Genomic DNA, 18,985 nt, shown 5'->3' with positions numbered 1-18,985 from the left:
TCTAACGGCCGGGGCTTACATTTGTATATGCATTAGGCTTGCACAACCTCTCTGTCCTTCCTCCCCACCCTCCTCATCATTGGAAATACTCCACGTAGATTGCTTCCTTTTCCCCACCTGTGTGCATAATGAACATGGGCTGGATCGTTAATACACATGTGCAAAGCTCAAACAGCAGTTAATGTTCCTGGATCATTCCTAATAATGAGGAGGGTGGGGAGGAAGGACAGAGAGGTGGTGCCAGCCTAATGCATATACAAATGTAAGCCCCGGCCGTTAGACACAGCGCTGCAGGATTAAAAGCTGTTTTTATGACATAAACTGCATCCCCTGCCAAACGGACCCCTAGACAGATCTTGGATTAAAAGCAGCTATCCGAAGGTACAAGTGGTTTGGGGGGGACAGATTGTGGGTACAGAGTCGCTTTAAAGTGTCACTGTCGTGAATTTTTTTTTTTTTTTGCAGAAATCAATAGTCCAGGCGATTTTAAGAAACATTGTAATTAGGTTTATTAGCTAAAAAATGCATTTTTATCATGAAAAAGCAGTGTGAAGCTCTCCTCCCTGTCTTCATTGTTCTCCTATGGAGAGAGCTAAAGAAAAGACCAAAACAGGACAACAAAGAGTTAATCTACAAATACCTCACCGTTATCTCCTGGGACAGTCACCACTGACCTGTCTGAGCTCGGATTACAGCTGTCACCCAGTGCCTGTAATCCTCTAATATCTGCTTTCTGCTGTCGGCTAACTCCCTCCTTCCTCCTCCCCCCTCCCCTCTCCCTAAAGCAGACTGGGTACGACTCATGCAACAAGTCACAATTTTCAGATTTTTTGCAGTGGATGGAAAAGAGGAAGGAGGGGGGGACCTGGGAAAAGGCTTTTTACATGCAGATATGGCATATTTGGCTAATAAACCAAACATTACAAAGTTTCTTAAAATCGCCTGGACTATTGATTTCTGCAAAAAAAAAAAAAAAAATACGACAGTGACTCTTTAAGGGTGCGTTCACAAGTTCAGGCAGTGTCGGACTGGCCCACCAGAGGATCCCCCGGTGAGCTCCCAGTTTTGAAACTGCATAACACTGACTGATGTTGTTTCTCACTGATTCTACATTGGTGGGCCCCCAGGATCATTTCCTCTTGTGGGCCCCAGACCAACACTGCGTACAGGATCCACAGCAGATTTGATGGAGCAGATCCACAGCAGGTTTGAGATCAATGTAACTAAATAACTGAACACAGCATCAAATCTGCGCCATTAAATCTGCTGAGGATCCTGTACGCGTGAACACACCCTAACATGTAAAGCAGTGTCAGGACTAATAGAAAGTCTGTATAATTTATCAAACTGGTGTAGATGGAATTGTCTCAGTTGCCCCTAGCAACCAATCAGATTCCACCTTTCATTACCCACAGATTCTTGAGAAAATTAAAGGTGGAATCTGATTGGTTGTCGGGGGCAACTACGACAATTCTACTTTACACCAGTTTGATAAATCTCCCCCAATGTTCTTATTTCATCTTCAGGAAAAGCCAAGCAGAGAAAAGATCAGCCAAAGGGGCACAGAATTCGGCTATGAACTTCAGTCCATTCACTTTAGCAATTGGTGATGCTCTCAAGACCTGGCTCCCCACAAAATTAAATTGCTAAGACAATTCCTTCATTTTCCTGGATGTATTTCTACTAACATCTCCATTTTTTCTGGAAAGATTTTTCGCTTTGCTTCAGCTTGCCCTAATAGCCAATATATGATCAGCTCTATTGCCGTAAAGCCAATAGATCTGATGAAACCTATAAAAACTAGCTTGATCTGCTTCCTTTTCGATCATATAGTCATAATAATGTTGGCTATCCATTATTTCTGAATTGTTGGCCACAGAAAAACAAAAACCAACAGAGGGCCCTATGGTTGGCACTGATAGAAAATGCTAAATGTCTGGCATGTTATTGTTTGAAGCTAGGTTGTATTTCGGGAATGTTCTAGGGCACTCGGCTCTACCTGCATGAAAAACAACGGCATTTGCAAATGCAGATTTATAATACCGCTGCCTGCTGGGCCATGAATGAGCAGAAGGCAGGTGGCGGGTTTTTGCACAACTAATAAGCTTTCTAGGCTGCCCTCTGACATTGGCAAATGTAGTATCCAAGAAAGAACACAGTGGGAGACAGAAATAAGAGCCAGTATGGATGGAATTATCCGTTAATACCTAAAATAAGCAAAACAAATCAGCACTTAGGAAGATGTTTCTGTAAGGAGTCCCTGAAAATGAACAACTTGTAGATGAGTCCTTGTGTTAACACAATTACGTCGGCAATCAGCATTTGCTAGAGAATGTCAAAGCATGTTTCACCAAGTGCAGGTATTAAAGATTTGTTGTCCTAAAGTGATACTGTCCACCTCCCTTACTCTCATTTAATTTCATTGGTGGACAGTGTCACCTAGGCGGGCCTTCACCACAGTTGGGCCCCATGTCTGGCTGGGGAGAGGGCCCAACTGCCGTGAAGCCCTGTCTAGGTGACACTGTCCACCGATGACAAAGTCAAGTTTTATACAGGGATATATCAAATGTGTAACATCTAACCTGGGGATGGTGTGGAGGACCACACATAGACTAAGGGGGTGACAGTATCACTTTAAAAAAAAACACAACTAATATAGAAAGTATATTGGAAAATTGTATTACTTTTCATTATACAAAGAACATATGCTTAAAAATTATTAAATTAATGCTTAAAAATTGCTTTTAAAGGAGACCTGTCACCCCCCGTGCCGGGGTGACAGGCTCCCGACCCCTCGTTACAGCCCCCTATACTCACCTCATCCCGCCGGGTCCCGCTTCCTGATCCGGTCGGGTCACGGAGATATGAGAGCCCGAAGCCCGGCGCGCACGTTCACAGGAGAGTCCGACGCTCATAGAGAATGAATGGGGAGTCCGATGCTCCGTCATTCTCTATGGGCATCGGACTCTCCTGTGAGCGCGCGCCGGGCTTCGGGCGCTCATATCTCTGTGACCCGACCGGATCAGGAAGCGGGACCCAGCGGGATGAGGTGAGTATAGGGGGCTGTAACGGGGGGTTGGGAGCCTGTCACCCCGGCACGGGGGGTGACAGGTCCTCTTTAAAAGCAATCACACTGGGACACAAAATAAGCATTTTTCACCAAAGCTATCTCGTGCCACTGAGTTCCGATGCCCACCAGGTCCCCGCTGATGTCCACTTCCTGGCCCTGTCTCGACACAAAGAAAATGGCTGGAAATGCCCAATTAGCCAATCACTGGCTGAGGTAGGTCCCTGTCACAGCCAAGGATTAGCTAAGCAGGTATCTACTGTGTGTCAAGACGAAACCAATCAGTTGTGATCGATAGCAGCAGGGGATCAGTGAGGTGAAACCCAGTTCAGCCCCCATTTATACAAAAAAAAAAAAAATGAAACAGTTCACTGGACAATAGTAGTAAGATAACACAAAATGGTCTTTACCTCCTTAGAGAGGGAACAGCAACAGGACCCGTGCGAGGAGGTACTGGGGGTGGTGGAGATCCTATGACCATTTCAGGTAGTTGGGAAAATCGGTAATTCTATTGGAGAAGAAAAATATTTAGAAGCAGCACGAGTTAAAGTGATACCGTCACCCCCTTACTCTAAGTGCAGTTCTCCACAAGCACAATCCCCAAACTCAGATGGTGCTCTTATGGTATACTTGTATAAAACTTGTCTGTGTCTTCTTTCTGCTCCACAATTGCTTTACTTTATCGGTGGACAGTGTCACGTAGGTGGGACTTCATAGCAGTTGGGCAGCTAGGTGACACCGTCCACAGATAAAATGAAGCAAGAGTAAGGGCCATATTACACGGCATGATATTGAGGAGGAAGCGAGCACCAACCTGTCAGCTCAGCACTCACTTCCTCCTTGTCCCCCGCTCACTGCCTGTGCTATTACATGTACAGACAGTGAGTGAGGGAACTGCGGGAGGGGCTGCCCAAATGATCCTTAGACTGTCCAGGCGGCCCATTGAAAAGAGCGGCGGCCCTGCTGCCATCGGTCTAATTACCGTCAATAGTTTTGTTAGAAAATGTTGAAAGACAACAATCAGCCGACATTGTCTGATTGTTGCCTTTTTACATGACTTATTACACAAAACGATTATTGGACGGAAGTACGGTCGATAATCATTTGGTGTAATAGGGTTCTAAGGGGGGTGACAGTATCACTTTAAGTGGAATGGAGTGTTTTGTGGTCAATACCAATAAAAACTACACTTACACCAATTAATGGACTGAATGTAGTTTTAAAAAAATTTTAAGAACAAATTAATTTGTGGATATAGCGGACAATGCTCTATAGAATGTTACAGTATGATATACAGGGCAAAGCAGTGAGGGCTTAATCTGGAAGTAGCAGTTGAGTTTCTTATACAGTTTAATACACAAATACCATATATAAATATAGCATTATGCAATGTACATTATATGCAAAAATAGAGTAGGCACCCTGTGTAATTTCTGTAACATATCCAGACAAGCTCACTAAAACTGTTCTAGTTAGCTCTGGGCTATAAGTCGCTTGTCACCCCATTCTGACAGTTTGTGACTCTCATGGCTTCTCCACAATGATCCTATTCTGTCATCTTTCATTTATTCTCTTTTCCAAACTGATTTATATCTTATGTTGTTGAATAAACAGATACCAAAGAGTGCGGTCGTCAACACAGACTATATCAGTCATTATACGCTTTACCTAAAGGTATCTGCTGTCTACAACAATAGTGTCTGTTTGTGCTTCTATACTTTATATTATTTTGCTAGTGGAGCCACTATGTACATACATTACATTCATTATTTTGTACTGAGACAGTTACATCCTTTATTGTACTTCAGAGCTGCACTCGCTATTCTGCTGGTAAAGTCACTGTGTACATGCATTACTTATCCTGTACTGTTACAGTCTGTATTATACCCATTATTGCATTCATAAGCCTCTACATGCAGCAATAGAGTAAGTTTTTCCTACACTAAATTACTATATACAGAGGCTGGGGTAAAGACAGACTAGACATCACTGGAGCAAGCTCTGTGCAGACAATGAGCCTGCAAAAAAGGTTAAGAGATTTCATCTGGTAGTATGATAGAGCAGTATGGTACAGGCTGTAACTCAGGATTAGTAGACGATTAATAATGCAATGTACTGTATTGACATTATACATTGATGAAACACAACATTTCATGGTCTGGATATGAGAATCAGTCCAGGGCTATGATCTATGACTGGTCATGTTGAGGAGAGGGTATGACAATAATACAAAATGGCATGAAAGTAAAGGTCGCCTACACTGGCAGCCTTGCAATAAAACATATGACATCAGGGGTTGTCACCCAATTTATTTTGAATTTATTTCAGCACATTTCTCTGGATACATCACTAACTAAGCAAATATGCCATTTAGCATCTGTACAAGCTGGGGTGATAATCCCTGTATAGAAAATGTACTGGCAGCCATATTAATTGTAACCTATTTTGGTGGAACATCATAGCTACAAATACCAACTAATTATCACCATAATATACCAGCAGAAAATTAAGAATATATTTTATAGACATGACAGCAACTTACAGGTCTGGGCAGACTGTACTGATACATCTCTGGCCCATAAGTCGGTACCCACTGCACACGAGGTCTTGACATTGTGCCAGGGGCACTGGTGACAACTTCTGAATATGGCATATGCTGAACTGAGGCATAAGGATCTGTTTGCCGTTTGGGTCCACCATGCCCTGCAGATGCCAAACTAAAAGCTTCCTCCAACAACATGTGCATCTGCTGCCGGACTTCATCGATAGATGGCTGAGAGCTCAGGGTGGATGTCTCAGAGTGACCTTTAGTTTGACGTGATTTAATATAGGTCCTGGCTTGTTTTACCCGATCAATATTTGTTTCTTCAATTACTTCCGGTTCCGTCTAAGAGAAAATAGTCCAAAAACAGGATAAGTCATATGCAACTCAATGTCCAATGTACTCTATATACAACAAACATATGCAGAGAATAATAAATATAATACTATAATACATTTGTCAAGCTCGTCAAAGACACTAAGTCAGATATAGGAACCATTTCTAAAGTTGGTGTCAACTATCAGGTGAATTTTTTGGTGGAGCATTCCAATAGCAAACAGATATCTGCTGAAAGTCAGATCATATATGTAAATGTAAATGTAGACTTAAAGGGGTTGTCTGGGGAGCAGATGATGGCTCCCTGGCGCTCATTTCCTGTGATCTGGAAGAGTTGGGCATATCTATCAATCATCATGTGCAGGTGAAACCCCGCCCACACATGATGTCCAAAAGCTGCATGATGTTGCTTTAGCCATTAGCTCCCCAGACAATCCCTTTAAAAAAAAGTTTCACACACACACAGTATGTGCTATAGTAGTAAGGGTCAGGCACACATTTTTGCAAAAAGAAAGATGAGATTGACCTGTCTGGTCAGAGTATATATCTATAGTATCTTCCCCCACTGATTTTATTCAGGAGAATGCAGTACCATGTTCACATTTTGCTACAGTAGCAGGGCAATGCATTTTAATAAAGCGTATGGCATCAACAAGACATAGGATTTTCGGATCATAATGGCGTAGGAATGGCGTACCTCTCCGCTGCATCACTACCAAATGTTAACAAGGTGCAAAGAAAGCATTAAATGTGTCCACTGCAACTAATGAGTTAAATGCATTTCCAAGCCAAGTTCTCTGTGGCTTTTCTCAGCCACACATTGATTTTTTGCCCACAGGGAATTTATTAAGTGTCCATTTAAACAGTCACAGCTTTCCAATGAGGATTTACTGTTCTGCATTCCCTCCCCCACCAGTGACCGCTACAATATACAGTACAGAACTGCATTATCATAAGTAAGCCCTGAGGAAAGATAAGATGAGTGAGCACCTACATCTTCTGTAATACAATAACATCTAACAGATCTGATACATCCAACAGATATGAGATAGATAGATAAATAGATAGATAGATAGATAGATAGATAGATAGATAGATAGATAGATAGATAGATAGGAGATAGATATATATGCAGCAGAGAGATCTAATATAGACACAATACAATGTAAGAATAGCACACCGGGAGATAAATAACCAGGGGATATAGCTGGGTACTACAGAAAACATATTAATGACAGAAGATCGATGATATTTACTGCCTGCGTCTCCAACATACAAACTGTCCCACTTTTGCAGGTCCCGGGTTTCTGAGATTAATAAGCATCAGTCTGACCTAGTTCCTCTGGAAGGTGAAGTGTAAATGACTGGAACCGCGCACAACAGAAAATAAATAAAAAATTCACAATGTGAAGGTTGATTGGTCACCTATATAAAAATGCAAATAATATGGTCACTGCAAACCCGGTAGTGGAAGACCTACCAGTAGATGCTTATTGGCCAACCAGACATCCAGACCTCTCTAAACCACTGGTACCATTCAAGCTAAGTATTTTCAGAAGCAATTGCGTTTGCTCTAACTGGTATTCAGAAAGAGGAAGCATCCACCAGCGGCAGTAACTTTACTGGTGGTAATGCTGAAAGGATTATTTTTTTGTTTGTTTTTTGTTTCTTTTTGCAAGAACTGGTAAGTGTAACTGGAAAATTAAAACCATCCATGTGTTCAGACATGATGGGAAGGCTACCAGCAAAGAATGGAGATCTTAAAAGGGCTGTCTGGTAAAAAGAGGCACCATGAAAGTGATCTGTACAGTGAAGGGTAACAACACCTTGACCTGTCCACTGTTGCCTAAATCCATGGAGCGTGCTGTAAAGCATTACTCTAAATCATAGGTCTCCAAACTGTGGCCCTCCAGCTGTTGCAAAACTACATTTCCCATCATGCCTGGACAGCCAAATCCAAAGCTTTAGCTGTCCAGGCATGATGGGAGTTGTGGTTTCGCAACAGCTGGAGGGCCACAGTTTGGAGAACCATGCAAAATGCTCAGGCAAGATAGCTGCACTTAGAGATCAGTGAAGCGTGCTTTGTTTAGCTTCGTATGAACCGAAAGCATTGGCCTTTGAATCCCACTGTATGCCCACTTCATGGAGAAGAAGAGAGATCAAGGACCACCCGAAAAACAAGAATACAGCCATAGGCTATGTTCTCACTGCGTAAGAGACCAGCTGTTCCATGACCCCGACGGTGTCAGAGAAGATCATCCCAGATGATTTTCACTGCCGCAGAATTCGAATGTGGGCGCCCGCATCCAAATTCCCCTCAGTTCACAATGGAGCATGCAGCCAGAGCCGTACGCTCCACTGTGTGCACTGACAGGTTTTCTGCAGCCGCTATTCATAAACAGCAGCCAGTCATTTTTTGCAGGGCTGCTAGGGATTCCGGTGGGAGTGTACACTATGGGGGAGATTTAACAAAGGGTGTAAAATTTAGACTGGTGCAAACTGGGCCCAGCAACCAATCACAGCTCCTCTTTTCTTTTTCCAGAGCTGAAAGCTGAGCTGTGATTGGTTGCTGTGGGCAGTTTGCACCAGTCTAAATTTTACACCCTTTAATAAATCTCCCCCTATGTGTATACACTACGGCCAGGATTCCCTCAGGTGCAGCACTACGTAAGTACCGTAGAAATCACAGCCGTTTTTACAACGGCCATGATTACTACTGTACTTACGTAGTGTGAACATAGCCTAAGGGTACTATTACACGGAACGATAATCGGCCGAATTGGCCCGATTCGGCCGATTATCACTCCGTGTAATAAATGCAACGATCAGCCGATGACAGCGATCATTGGCTGATCGTTGATATAGGTTAGACCCTATTACGTGTAATAGCGGTGCGTGGCCGGCGACTAACGATATACATTACCCATCCACGTTCCAGGGCTGCTCCTGCCGTCCCCTTCTCCCGGGGTCCAGCGCGCTCTCTAGCTTCACATCGGCCTGTCAGCTGGTAGGCCGCTCAGCCAATCACAGGCCGCGGCGGTCCCATCCTGTGATTGGCTGAGCGGCCTACCAGCTGACAGGCCGCTGTGAAGCTAGAGCGCGCACAGGACCCCGGGAGAAGCGGACAGCAGGAGCAGCCCTGGAACGTGGATGGGTAATGTATGCCAGTTTAGCAAGGGCTGCAAGGACATCGGTAACGATGTCCTTGCAGCTCTTGTCAAACGATTATCGGGCCGTGTAATAGGCCCAGTAAACGAGCAACGATCTAGCAGATCGCTGCTCGTTTACAGGTATTATCGGGCACTGCTCGGCCCGTGTAATACCACCCTAAGACTGTCTATTCAAGGAACTACCTTAGAAAGCGTACTTTTTGAGCAACATATGAGCAAATATGTATGAAATATAAATATTGGGTGAATATTTTTAAATATAGAATGACTAGAAATAATTTTTGGTGTAAAAAAAGGTACAGTAAGTACTCTGCTCAAAACATTTCTTGCAATGTAACAATATGGTCTTTGTACCTATAAGAGCTGTACTATATGCCCATGTACTTTATAATCTTCTCTCTCTATTGATTCTAAATGAAATGTAAACCAAGATGGCAAATAGAATGCATTAAAAAGGTCCTATCATTTTGGGCCTCTAGCAGACCTATTTTTTGTCTCTATGGTAACAGACAACAAGCTGTGTAGTCTGATCCTGCAGTCATCTATATGTTTCTTGCTTCTTGCTAACCTACTAAATCTATGTTATTAGAAAGTAGGGGCAAGTGGGGGTGTGAATGCGGGATCAGATTACAAAGGGTTTGTTCATAGCCTGTTACCATGGAGACACATAGGAGCTATAGGTAACAGTACTTGCATTGAAAAATGGTAGGTAGCATTATGTGCAGAATTGTTTTATAATAAAAAGATTGCAAAGGTGGACCTACCCCCTAAAATAAGCAGTGATTGAAATATCAATTATGTCAGCATTGTGTACCCTTGTATGGGTCCATCTGGTTTTGTGTATTCCACGCCACTAATATAATGTTGTGAATGATGTTGTGAGGAGGAGTACAGTAATGTCCTCTATTGCACAGCATGGCTTTCGTGCCGTCATTCAATCCAATACAGGACTCAATTATCTTGTGTGCGTCACTAATTTGAAGCTCAATCCCCCTTGCCAACATCCAGGAGAATGAAAATGTCCGCTATGGTCTGCCATTATTGCCATATGTGTAAATCTCATTTTTTCTAATCTTAATGGCTTATCCAAGGTGGAAGGGAAATGAATCACCACCTCCATTGATTTCTGCATAGAGCACTAAATACAGATAATAAAGACACATTATCATCATAAATGGAACTGATGCCTGCACACGTTCTCGCTTCCGCTATTATAACTGCATTATACAGCACAGCAGCCCTTGTGATGCTAAATGAATCTTTATTTGTCCATGTATTGGATTGCTGAACACCATGCTGTGACATGACGGCTCGCATACAGGTTGACGCCACACAATTGTTGAAGCTCCTGAAGCTCCAAAATGCAAAATCTGCAACATAGATCCCAATTACTGGTGTGCTTACATGAGTCATAGGAACCATTCAGGTCCTCTTAGGGTCCTATTACACCAACAGATATCTGACAGATTTTTGCAACCAAAGCCAGGAACGGACTATAAAATGAGAACAGGTCATAAAGGAAAGACTGGATTTCACCTCTTTTCAAATCCATTCCTGGTTTTGGCTGTAAAAAATATGTCAGATATCTGTTGGTGTAATAGGGTCCTTAGGCTCAGGGGTCCTATATACTACAAAAATAAATTGTTCTCTGTTTTATAATTCCACCTAGACATTTTTCTACATATTCTTTTATCAAGACCAAAATGAAAAGGTAAACAGTGACAACCAAGCACATATTATTACATATGTGGCACGGCTTGTAGAGGGAGAAACTGGCGTAAACTGACTATAGCAACCAATCACAGCTCAGTTTTCATTTACTAGAGCTGAGCTTGGAAAAACCACTTTGACTTCTTGTACCAGAAAATAAAAGCATTTCACTACATTTTGGAAGCACAGCTAGATAAATGAAAGGTACCATGTCCTTGTCCTAACATTTATTTTACAGTGTCAGCAGATTTTTTTGTTTTAAATTAGGCAATAATCTTGACTATAATATCTACCACAGGTTTTTTGTTTGTTTTTTTTTTGTCTATAGCTACCGTGCAGATCTAATGTATGTGTCTCCAAGTTTGCAGACTACTAAGAAATTCTGTGGAATCTAATCTTGTAATTATGTATTTTCACAGAAAGAAGTAACAGCCCTATTCCACGGGCCGCTAGAGGAGCAAACGAGCGCTCTCAGCGCTCGTTTGCGCCTCGTTCCCTGCTCGCTGCTGCCGCTGTTCAGCGCGGCTGCTGCGAGCGGGCGGCGGGGAGCTTTGGGGGGGCTGCCCGGGTGGTGGCTGATCTTCCGGGCAGCCCATAGGATACAGCAGCGTCTGCTGCCGATGCTCCTATTCAACGGAGCAACGGCAGAAGATCGCTGCTATATCAGTCGCTTGTTTTTCAACATGTTAAAAACAAGCAACTGCAACGATCAGCCGACATGAACAATGTCGGCTGATCGCTGCACTCTATTCTACTGGACGATTATCGTCCGTAGCGGGATGATAATCGCTCCGTGCAATAGGGCCTTAAGACTGCAGGTTCACACCACAAAGGATTTGTTGGTAGACTGTATTCTTGGAGGCACATGCTATAGGTTTGCATAAGACCTGTAGACACAAAACAGAAGGATATGCTTAATTGAGACTATTTGCAAAGTTTATGCTTTTTGTTTCAGCGCATACACTTTAAGGCTATGTTCAGTAATTGCAGTTATTTTAAAACAACGGGCATTGTTTTGAAATAACAGTCATAATTTGCCATCCACTTAATTTCAACAGCGTGTTAACATAGTCTTTCTTTGCTTTCAATCCACTACTGGTTTTGGTTGCACAATACTGACAAAAAATACTGCGTGGGAACATAGCCTGAAGGGATATTTCCAGCTGCCCTGTTCACCTTGGTCCCCTGCACTGATCTTGATTCATCTGGCTGAATTTAAGGCGGGTCACTTGTCGCTGACTGAGAGTTCAGGCAAGCAGGGCCCTGGTGACATCATGAGATCGCCCTGCCATTAGCCTGAACACACACACACACACATTTGCTATATTGATCTGCATCTTGACTAAATCAGCATTGAATGTTCAGAAGGTCTGCAGCACACACATGGCAGCTCTGTACCTTTCCTATTCTGTCTGACAGCTCCACATGCAACTCCACATGCCCTGGAGCTGTCTGATAGAGGTGTATGCGGCTGCAGAGAGGTGGCTGGGGGGAGTAAGGGTGGGTTCATACTGAGGAATTCTCGCGGATAATATCCGTGAAATTCCGCTGTCAGTCCGTGCGCACGGCCGCGCGCCTTTCCACCAGCTATATAGACACCATTCTATGGGCCGGTGTATTCCGCTATCCGCCGAAAGAACTGACATGTCCCTTCTTTCGGTGAATAGCGGAATACGCCGGCCCACAGAATGGTGTCTATGGAGCCGGCGGAAAGGCGTGCGGCCGTGCGCGCTGACAGACAGTGGAATTCCGCGGACAAGCACACAGCACACAAGCATTTTTTGCCAGACACTGAGCCATCCCTGCTAGATTGCAGTGCTGACTGTAACCCTAGGCAACAAGCCATAAATAAGGAAGAGAAAGAAACAGGGATATGCAGGAATTTTTTGAAAAAGGAAAGCTGGAAAGAATAAATCTACAAACTCACATCATAGCCACTGTTTCTAATTCCACGTCTAGGTCTTTCCCGGGTCACAAGAAGATCCATTTCAGTTTCCCCTGGGCTTGGGCTGTTGAGAGACTGCCGACTTCTATATGGGTGGTTCTTCATGGAGGCTTGCCTGTGGTAAAATGTATCACACAGTTACCACTCAGATACAGTATACAGTATATATAGAACAAAAAGTAGATAGTGTATGGTTTTGTGCAGGCAACTAAGCAGTTACATATCCAGTCCATGTAAGCAACTTGTAGAGCTATAATTTGGTGCATTCAATATTATTTAAAGGGGCTGTCAGATATAGAATGCATAGTATTCAGAGTTTAAAAAGATCCATAATTCATTAGCTTCATCTATTTGGAGGAGAAAACAGCAACCATGCGCTGATTGATTGATTTACAAGGCTCAGTGCTGGAAGATAAATTCTGTGCACCAATCATGCAGGGCAGGGAGGGTTGAGGGAGGGAGGAGGTGTGCATGCTGCCACCTAGCCTCACCTCTATGACTTTTGAGCTTATTAAAAAAAACAACTTAATTTTATATTGCCAAGAGCTCTCAACTAGGAGATAGGCATCGGCTATCTGCCCATGTCTGCAGCTCCAAGTACAACTGACAGATTCCTTTTAAAGGGATACTCCAATGTCAGATAAAAACTTGCTGCAAAAAAAACAAAAAACAAAAAAAAACATAGCATTGCTTAGCTGTCTGCCCCAGTTTTGAAAGAAAAGAAAAAAAAATCTTTTTGGGTATGTAATTTTCTCCTATACAATGTCCTCTCACTAATTTGTGGTTAAGCAGTTGGCTCGGTACAACAACTACCAGAATGCTTTGCTTTCCGCCAGTTAGGGTGATGAGGACTGCCCTACCACCCTATCTACTCCACTCCCACAACACTCCTGCCAGTTCCCTGACAAGAGCTGTTCCAGAACATTTCAGGACAGAACACATTATTGCTCTACAGTCAGTAAATCTGCAGCATTTGCTGAATGCATTCCCTGTCTGCTCCTCTGCCTGTGGCACAAGGCAGCATGCTGTAAACATCCTTAAAGAAGCAGTTCACAAAAAAATATTATTGGCCCCCTCGGTAGGCACCGGAACATATACTCACCGCAGCTGATTAGTGTCCAGCAACACAGCTTCGCTCCGGTCGCGCGGCATCGTTAAAATCTGGCGCGCACTCACTTCAGCTTCTGCAGTGAGTCCTCTTCTGCCTTGTAATTGAAGGCCGGAAGTCACACACTCCCATAGAGAATGCATGGAAGCGTGTGAGTTCTTGCGTTTAATCACAGGACAGAGAAGAGGAGTCACAGCAGAGGGGGATTTGAGCGTGCGCCAGATTTGAACGACGCTGCAGGAACTGGAATGAAGCCGCGTCGTGGGGCACTGATCAGCTGCGATGAGTATACATTCCAGCGCCTACAGGGGGGGGGGCAATAATATTTTTATGTGAACTGCTTCTTTAATTATTCCCCCAAATGACCCAATAAAGATATATGTACATATGACAAGGAGATGGTGTAGCTTTAGAGTCTGGTCAGAGATGGTGACAGGTTGGATCTCAAAGACAAGATTGAGAGACAAAACATCAGAGGATGATGCATCATCTCAAGAGAGTGGGAGTAGCTGGAGAACTGCTGAGACAATACCATATTACAAATAGAAGGGATACACAACATCCTGTCATTGGTAGGTACTGTAATTCAAGCAAAAACATGCTGAAGCCAATACAATTTGTGCTAACACTATATTAGCAAGTTATATGTCTAGGGGTGATGGTTTTATCTGAATAGAATCTTTTGATACCAAAATACTCCTTTACAAATTTTATAATATATGTGTTTATGTAAGGCATTTGGAGGACTGTATCATAAAAATGGAGCTCCCACCATTATATATTACAAAATTAATCCACACATTGGACCTAAGAGATTTATGAGTATATATTTTGCATTGGCTGGAAGCAGCGGCATCCATGTTTAGTCTATGAAGTATTGATTCTGTACATTGTAAAGTAGTCTCCTTGATGTGTTAAGTAACCAAGCTCTTCTATGATCCAGCTGCGTATTATACTTTTACATAGCCTGTCACCAGATTCGAAACAGTGTCACATTGTTCATTCTCTATGTGAGTATGTTAATTCCTATTGACAGGTCACTTAGCTGTATTTCACTCCATATTGGCAGTTCTATAGCCCCAAGACCGCTGTCTGCATTTTGTCAAAGAAATTGAAACCTGAACAATGGAAAATGCAAGGGAACAATAAAGAATAGAGTCCATGATTGTACTGATCGCCCTTATAATATAGCTATTGTTCAACCTATGGAATACTGCAAATAATTTTAATGTTTATATAACTTTTTTATCAATAAAGAAAACATCAAAAGGCCATATAAAATTCCCATTAATCTTTGTAGTATTATTGCAAACAAGGGGTCAATTTTGGTTGGTTACAATTCCCATCATGCCTGGACAGCCAAAGCTTAGCTTTGGAGCAGTGTGGGTTGAGTAACCACAGTACATCAGGGGTGTCAAACCAGGGGCCCTCCAGCTGTTGCAAAACTACAATCCAGGCACGGTGAGCATTGGAGTTTGACACCTGTGAACTACATGCAACAACTTTTAAGGAAAAATCTCAATACCTATCAACATTACTGAGGAGGTTGCATCAATATGCTCCTCACCCTACAATCATTTGCCTCAGCTAAACATTTGTGTACGGCCGCTACACTCGAGCTGTGAATTATTTATACAAGACGGCATGCACTGTGATACCAGGAATCTGTGCTTACTGAGTCACGAATTAGCACAGTCACTGCTGACAGAGTGAATATATGGGGTCACTGGAGAGGATACTTCCTCTCTGTAGCCTTAAGGCTACATTCACACACAGTAGAAAGACTGCAAATTTTCCATTCAGATTTGTGCCCGGGAAATTCACACCGGAGACTGGGCATCATTGGAACAGCAGTGGAGGGGGATTAGCTTATGAGTACCCAAAAAAAAATATGCCTTTATATTGACATAAAATGTTGACTATATTTGTAAATACACTGCCGTACTTATATTGGCTTGCTATTAAAACTCAACCTTGTCCAGAGCTTCACTCACAAATCTGCAGACTTCAGATATGAAATCTACCAACATCCCTTGCCGGAACAATTTTCTCTCGTTTTAGAGGCCCGAGCGTTTTGTCATCCTGGTGAGCCCAATATTGGCGTATGCATAAGAAATGCATTGCATAATAGAGTAAATCGTAGTTTCATTCCTAATGCACCACAAAGCTTTGATGTAAGTTTAATGATAACGGGTAATACACTGCTATTTAACATCCCATGTGTTCATTGCTGACCTAATTGCAGTGAATCTTAAATGGAAGTAACACAATCTCCAACACTATCTCTAGGAGGTTTCTCATTAGCCCAGTTACTGGGCGTGCTACTTGCCGGGCTTTATGTAAGATTCTGATCATAAGACATGAAATCCTATGGATCCTAGGGATAAGATGCATCATCTTAGTCACCTCTTACTACATGCCTCATCATCATTCCTGTCCCTGTCATTTACATTTCACTGCCACATTTCTATTTTTTTTACCCATGCTCCTCGTACTGGGTGATTTACACATTTTAATAGTTTGTCATTAGTTTCTATAGTCACTGCAGAGCCACAGTGGGTGAATAATGCAATTCCTTCCGGACTAGAAATATTCTGCTAATTCATTACACATTCTGCTCTGCCATTGCCCCTAATTCTTAGTCATCGGTCAACTCAGAGAAAATGTGTTTATTTGCCATTAAATGACAAATAACCAGTAGCTTTTAACTCATTTTATTGCCTGTGATATATTTAATAAATTCTGGTGCGTAAATGATTAGTTTTAATGCAGCAGTGGAATACTAAGGCTTGTAAGGGACATTGATATATTTACAATGCATTTTTTATGACTTTGCACTGTAATGCATTCCCTTTCATAATAAAATAATGTATAAATGATTAATGTTCCCCTTCTTTTTACAGTGAAATACTAGAGCAAAAATTTAATCAGACCCAATTGGGGTAAATAAACATGCATAGCACAGCTGCCAACAGTTCTGATTTTTAAGGGACAGTCCCAGTAAAATAATGTCCTGGGTATGTCCGGGGAAGCCCTGCCCCTGCCCCCCCCCCCCCCATGCGATTAACCGTAAACACTCCTAATGAGTGTTTGTAGTTAAATAGTGCACTGACAGAGCAAGGAACCATTGGCTCCCTTCTCTGACAGTACCTCTTGTGGCTGCAGGAAGAGGGAGGCCACTCTCTCCTCCCAGTTCCCATTGCACAGCAGGTGAGTATGGTTTTGGTTTATTTCTCAGTTACACATGGGGGTGTCTACATGGTCAGGAGGAGGGGAGGGGGAGTTTACTAACAGGGAAGATGCCTAACATGGAAGGAGGGGGAACTAATGGGGGATGTCCACAGTGGGGTCCCATCTACATTACTTATTAGGGGAGTTAAGTGCCAGGGGGATTGCCTAATAGGGAGGGGGGGGGGCTAACTACTGTGGGGGGGGGTTACCCTATGGGGAACACCTACATGGGGAAATACATACTGGGGCGTACCTACAGCAGGAGAGGGGAGCAAAAGAAGCAAACTACTACATGGAAGGTACAGAGGGGGCCTAAGTTCTATTAGGGGCCATAGAGGGGGTTTATCTACTATATGAGGATACATATGGGCAGTTACATATAAGAGGGCATAGTGGGTTCCTACATGCTTCATTGGAGCACAAATAGGCACTGCTAGAGGTGGAGCAATACAGATGGGGAGTTGTGTAGAAGTGAGGGTGGTGTTGATACTGAGGTCTGTAATATGTAATATTTTTGGGGAAGGGGCACCGGTGACCAGCCACGGCCCCAGCAAACCAAACCCACAATAGGCCACACCTGCACAAAGTGTCCCTGGGAAACATTTAAATGTTGGCAACTGTGACATAGGTCCCACTGTACTGGATAAGTGTCCTACTGTATTACTGACTCCCTCAATATCTTCATTTCATTGAAAGGCTCAAGGGTATCTTATAAATAATTAATCTTATGCTCGGATGTCAGCAATCCGTATCATAGAAACAGAAAAGACAGCAAAGAGCCTTCCGATTTTATGATATGTTAGGGTGATCAAAGGTAGGAGGAGGGAGATGATGCCAAAGACCACAGCCAATTACTGCAAAGCACTGATAGAGGGGGCATGCCACCTTCTGACAACCGCTGCTCTTTTCCGAAAAGGAATAACACCACCCAGAGACAATGCATGGTTTCCTCACTTTCTTTTTAACTTTTCCTACTGCCTTTTTCTAACATTGTGCAGTCAGAACAGACAGCAAATGACAATTATTCTGAATACATTCCTTGTCAACACAGTACTTTTTTGGCAACCATAACATTTTCTTTCTCAGGCAAGCCTGCTTCAGAACCAGCATTGATACAACAAATAACATTACCTTACTCATACAGTATATTACCAACTATATCCAGGGATGTAGCTATATGGGGTGCAGAGGTGTCAGTCTAACCTGGGCCCTGAAACTAGAATGCTATATAAATGGCATATGGTAGGTGGGGGCTTTGTATATTTTGCTTTAGGTCCAGTATATATATTATATAATGTCCATTTGCCATCTAATATGAATGAGTTTGAGACTGAATCATTATGTATTATCTCGGAAGGAAAAAACATGACTGAGATACATAATATTGGCAATTTCTCAATCATCGTCAATTCCATTGTAAGATGTTGTACCTGTTCTTCGGCTCCGCAAATGGAGAAGAGGTATCTGTACCAGCGTCCAACACATTGTCGATCTCCATCTGAGTTTTTTCATACACCTTCCTCTTCCTGTCATTGAGTGACTTGCTTTCTATGGGAGGGAAATCATAGTATCCCTTCCTCTTCGCTTTAAGACGTAGTTTGTTGCGATAGTGTTCTATATCCGATTTTTGTTTAAGTGCTTTATTAACCTGGTGGGAGAAAAGTAACTTTAAAGTGTTTGCCCAGTTTAGAAAATTCAGAAACAGAAAGGGGGAGACACCAGTCTTCATCTCTTGACTAGAGTTCAGAGGGTTACAAAGAGGGTATCTCTTTCTCTGAAGGACCTATCCTGTCCTGCTTTACACAGACAACTCGCTGATTTTCAATAAACTCTTCTTCTTTTGTGCCCTGGGTGGCACTGTAGGGATAACATTTCT

The 18,985-nt window shown here is 42.8% G+C and overlaps 1 protein-coding gene across 1 annotated transcript in view; it reads right to left on the bottom strand.

The window, feature by feature from the left end:
- Positions 1–18,985, bottom strand: part of KIAA1549L (KIAA1549 like) — a 112,255-nt gene that overhangs the window by 9,933 nt on the left and 83,337 nt on the right. The window contains exons 15-18 of the mRNA XM_069965792.1: positions 18,540–18,757; positions 12,753–12,885; positions 5,610–5,954; positions 3,478–3,575 (exon numbers count right to left, since the gene is read on the bottom strand). Coding sequence (XP_069821893.1) covers positions 3,478–3,575; positions 5,610–5,954; positions 12,753–12,885; positions 18,540–18,757 — 794 coding nt within the window. The remainder of the gene's footprint in view (positions 1–3,477; positions 3,576–5,609; positions 5,955–12,752; positions 12,886–18,539; positions 18,758–18,985) is intronic.

The sequence above is a fragment of the Dendropsophus ebraccatus genome, chromosome 4 (assembly GCF_027789765.1).
Source record: "Dendropsophus ebraccatus isolate aDenEbr1 chromosome 4, aDenEbr1.pat, whole genome shotgun sequence".
In the NCBI taxonomy this organism is placed as follows: Eukaryota; Metazoa; Chordata; class Amphibia; order Anura; family Hylidae; genus Dendropsophus; species Dendropsophus ebraccatus.
This window is presented reverse-complemented; position numbering and strand designations above follow the sequence as displayed.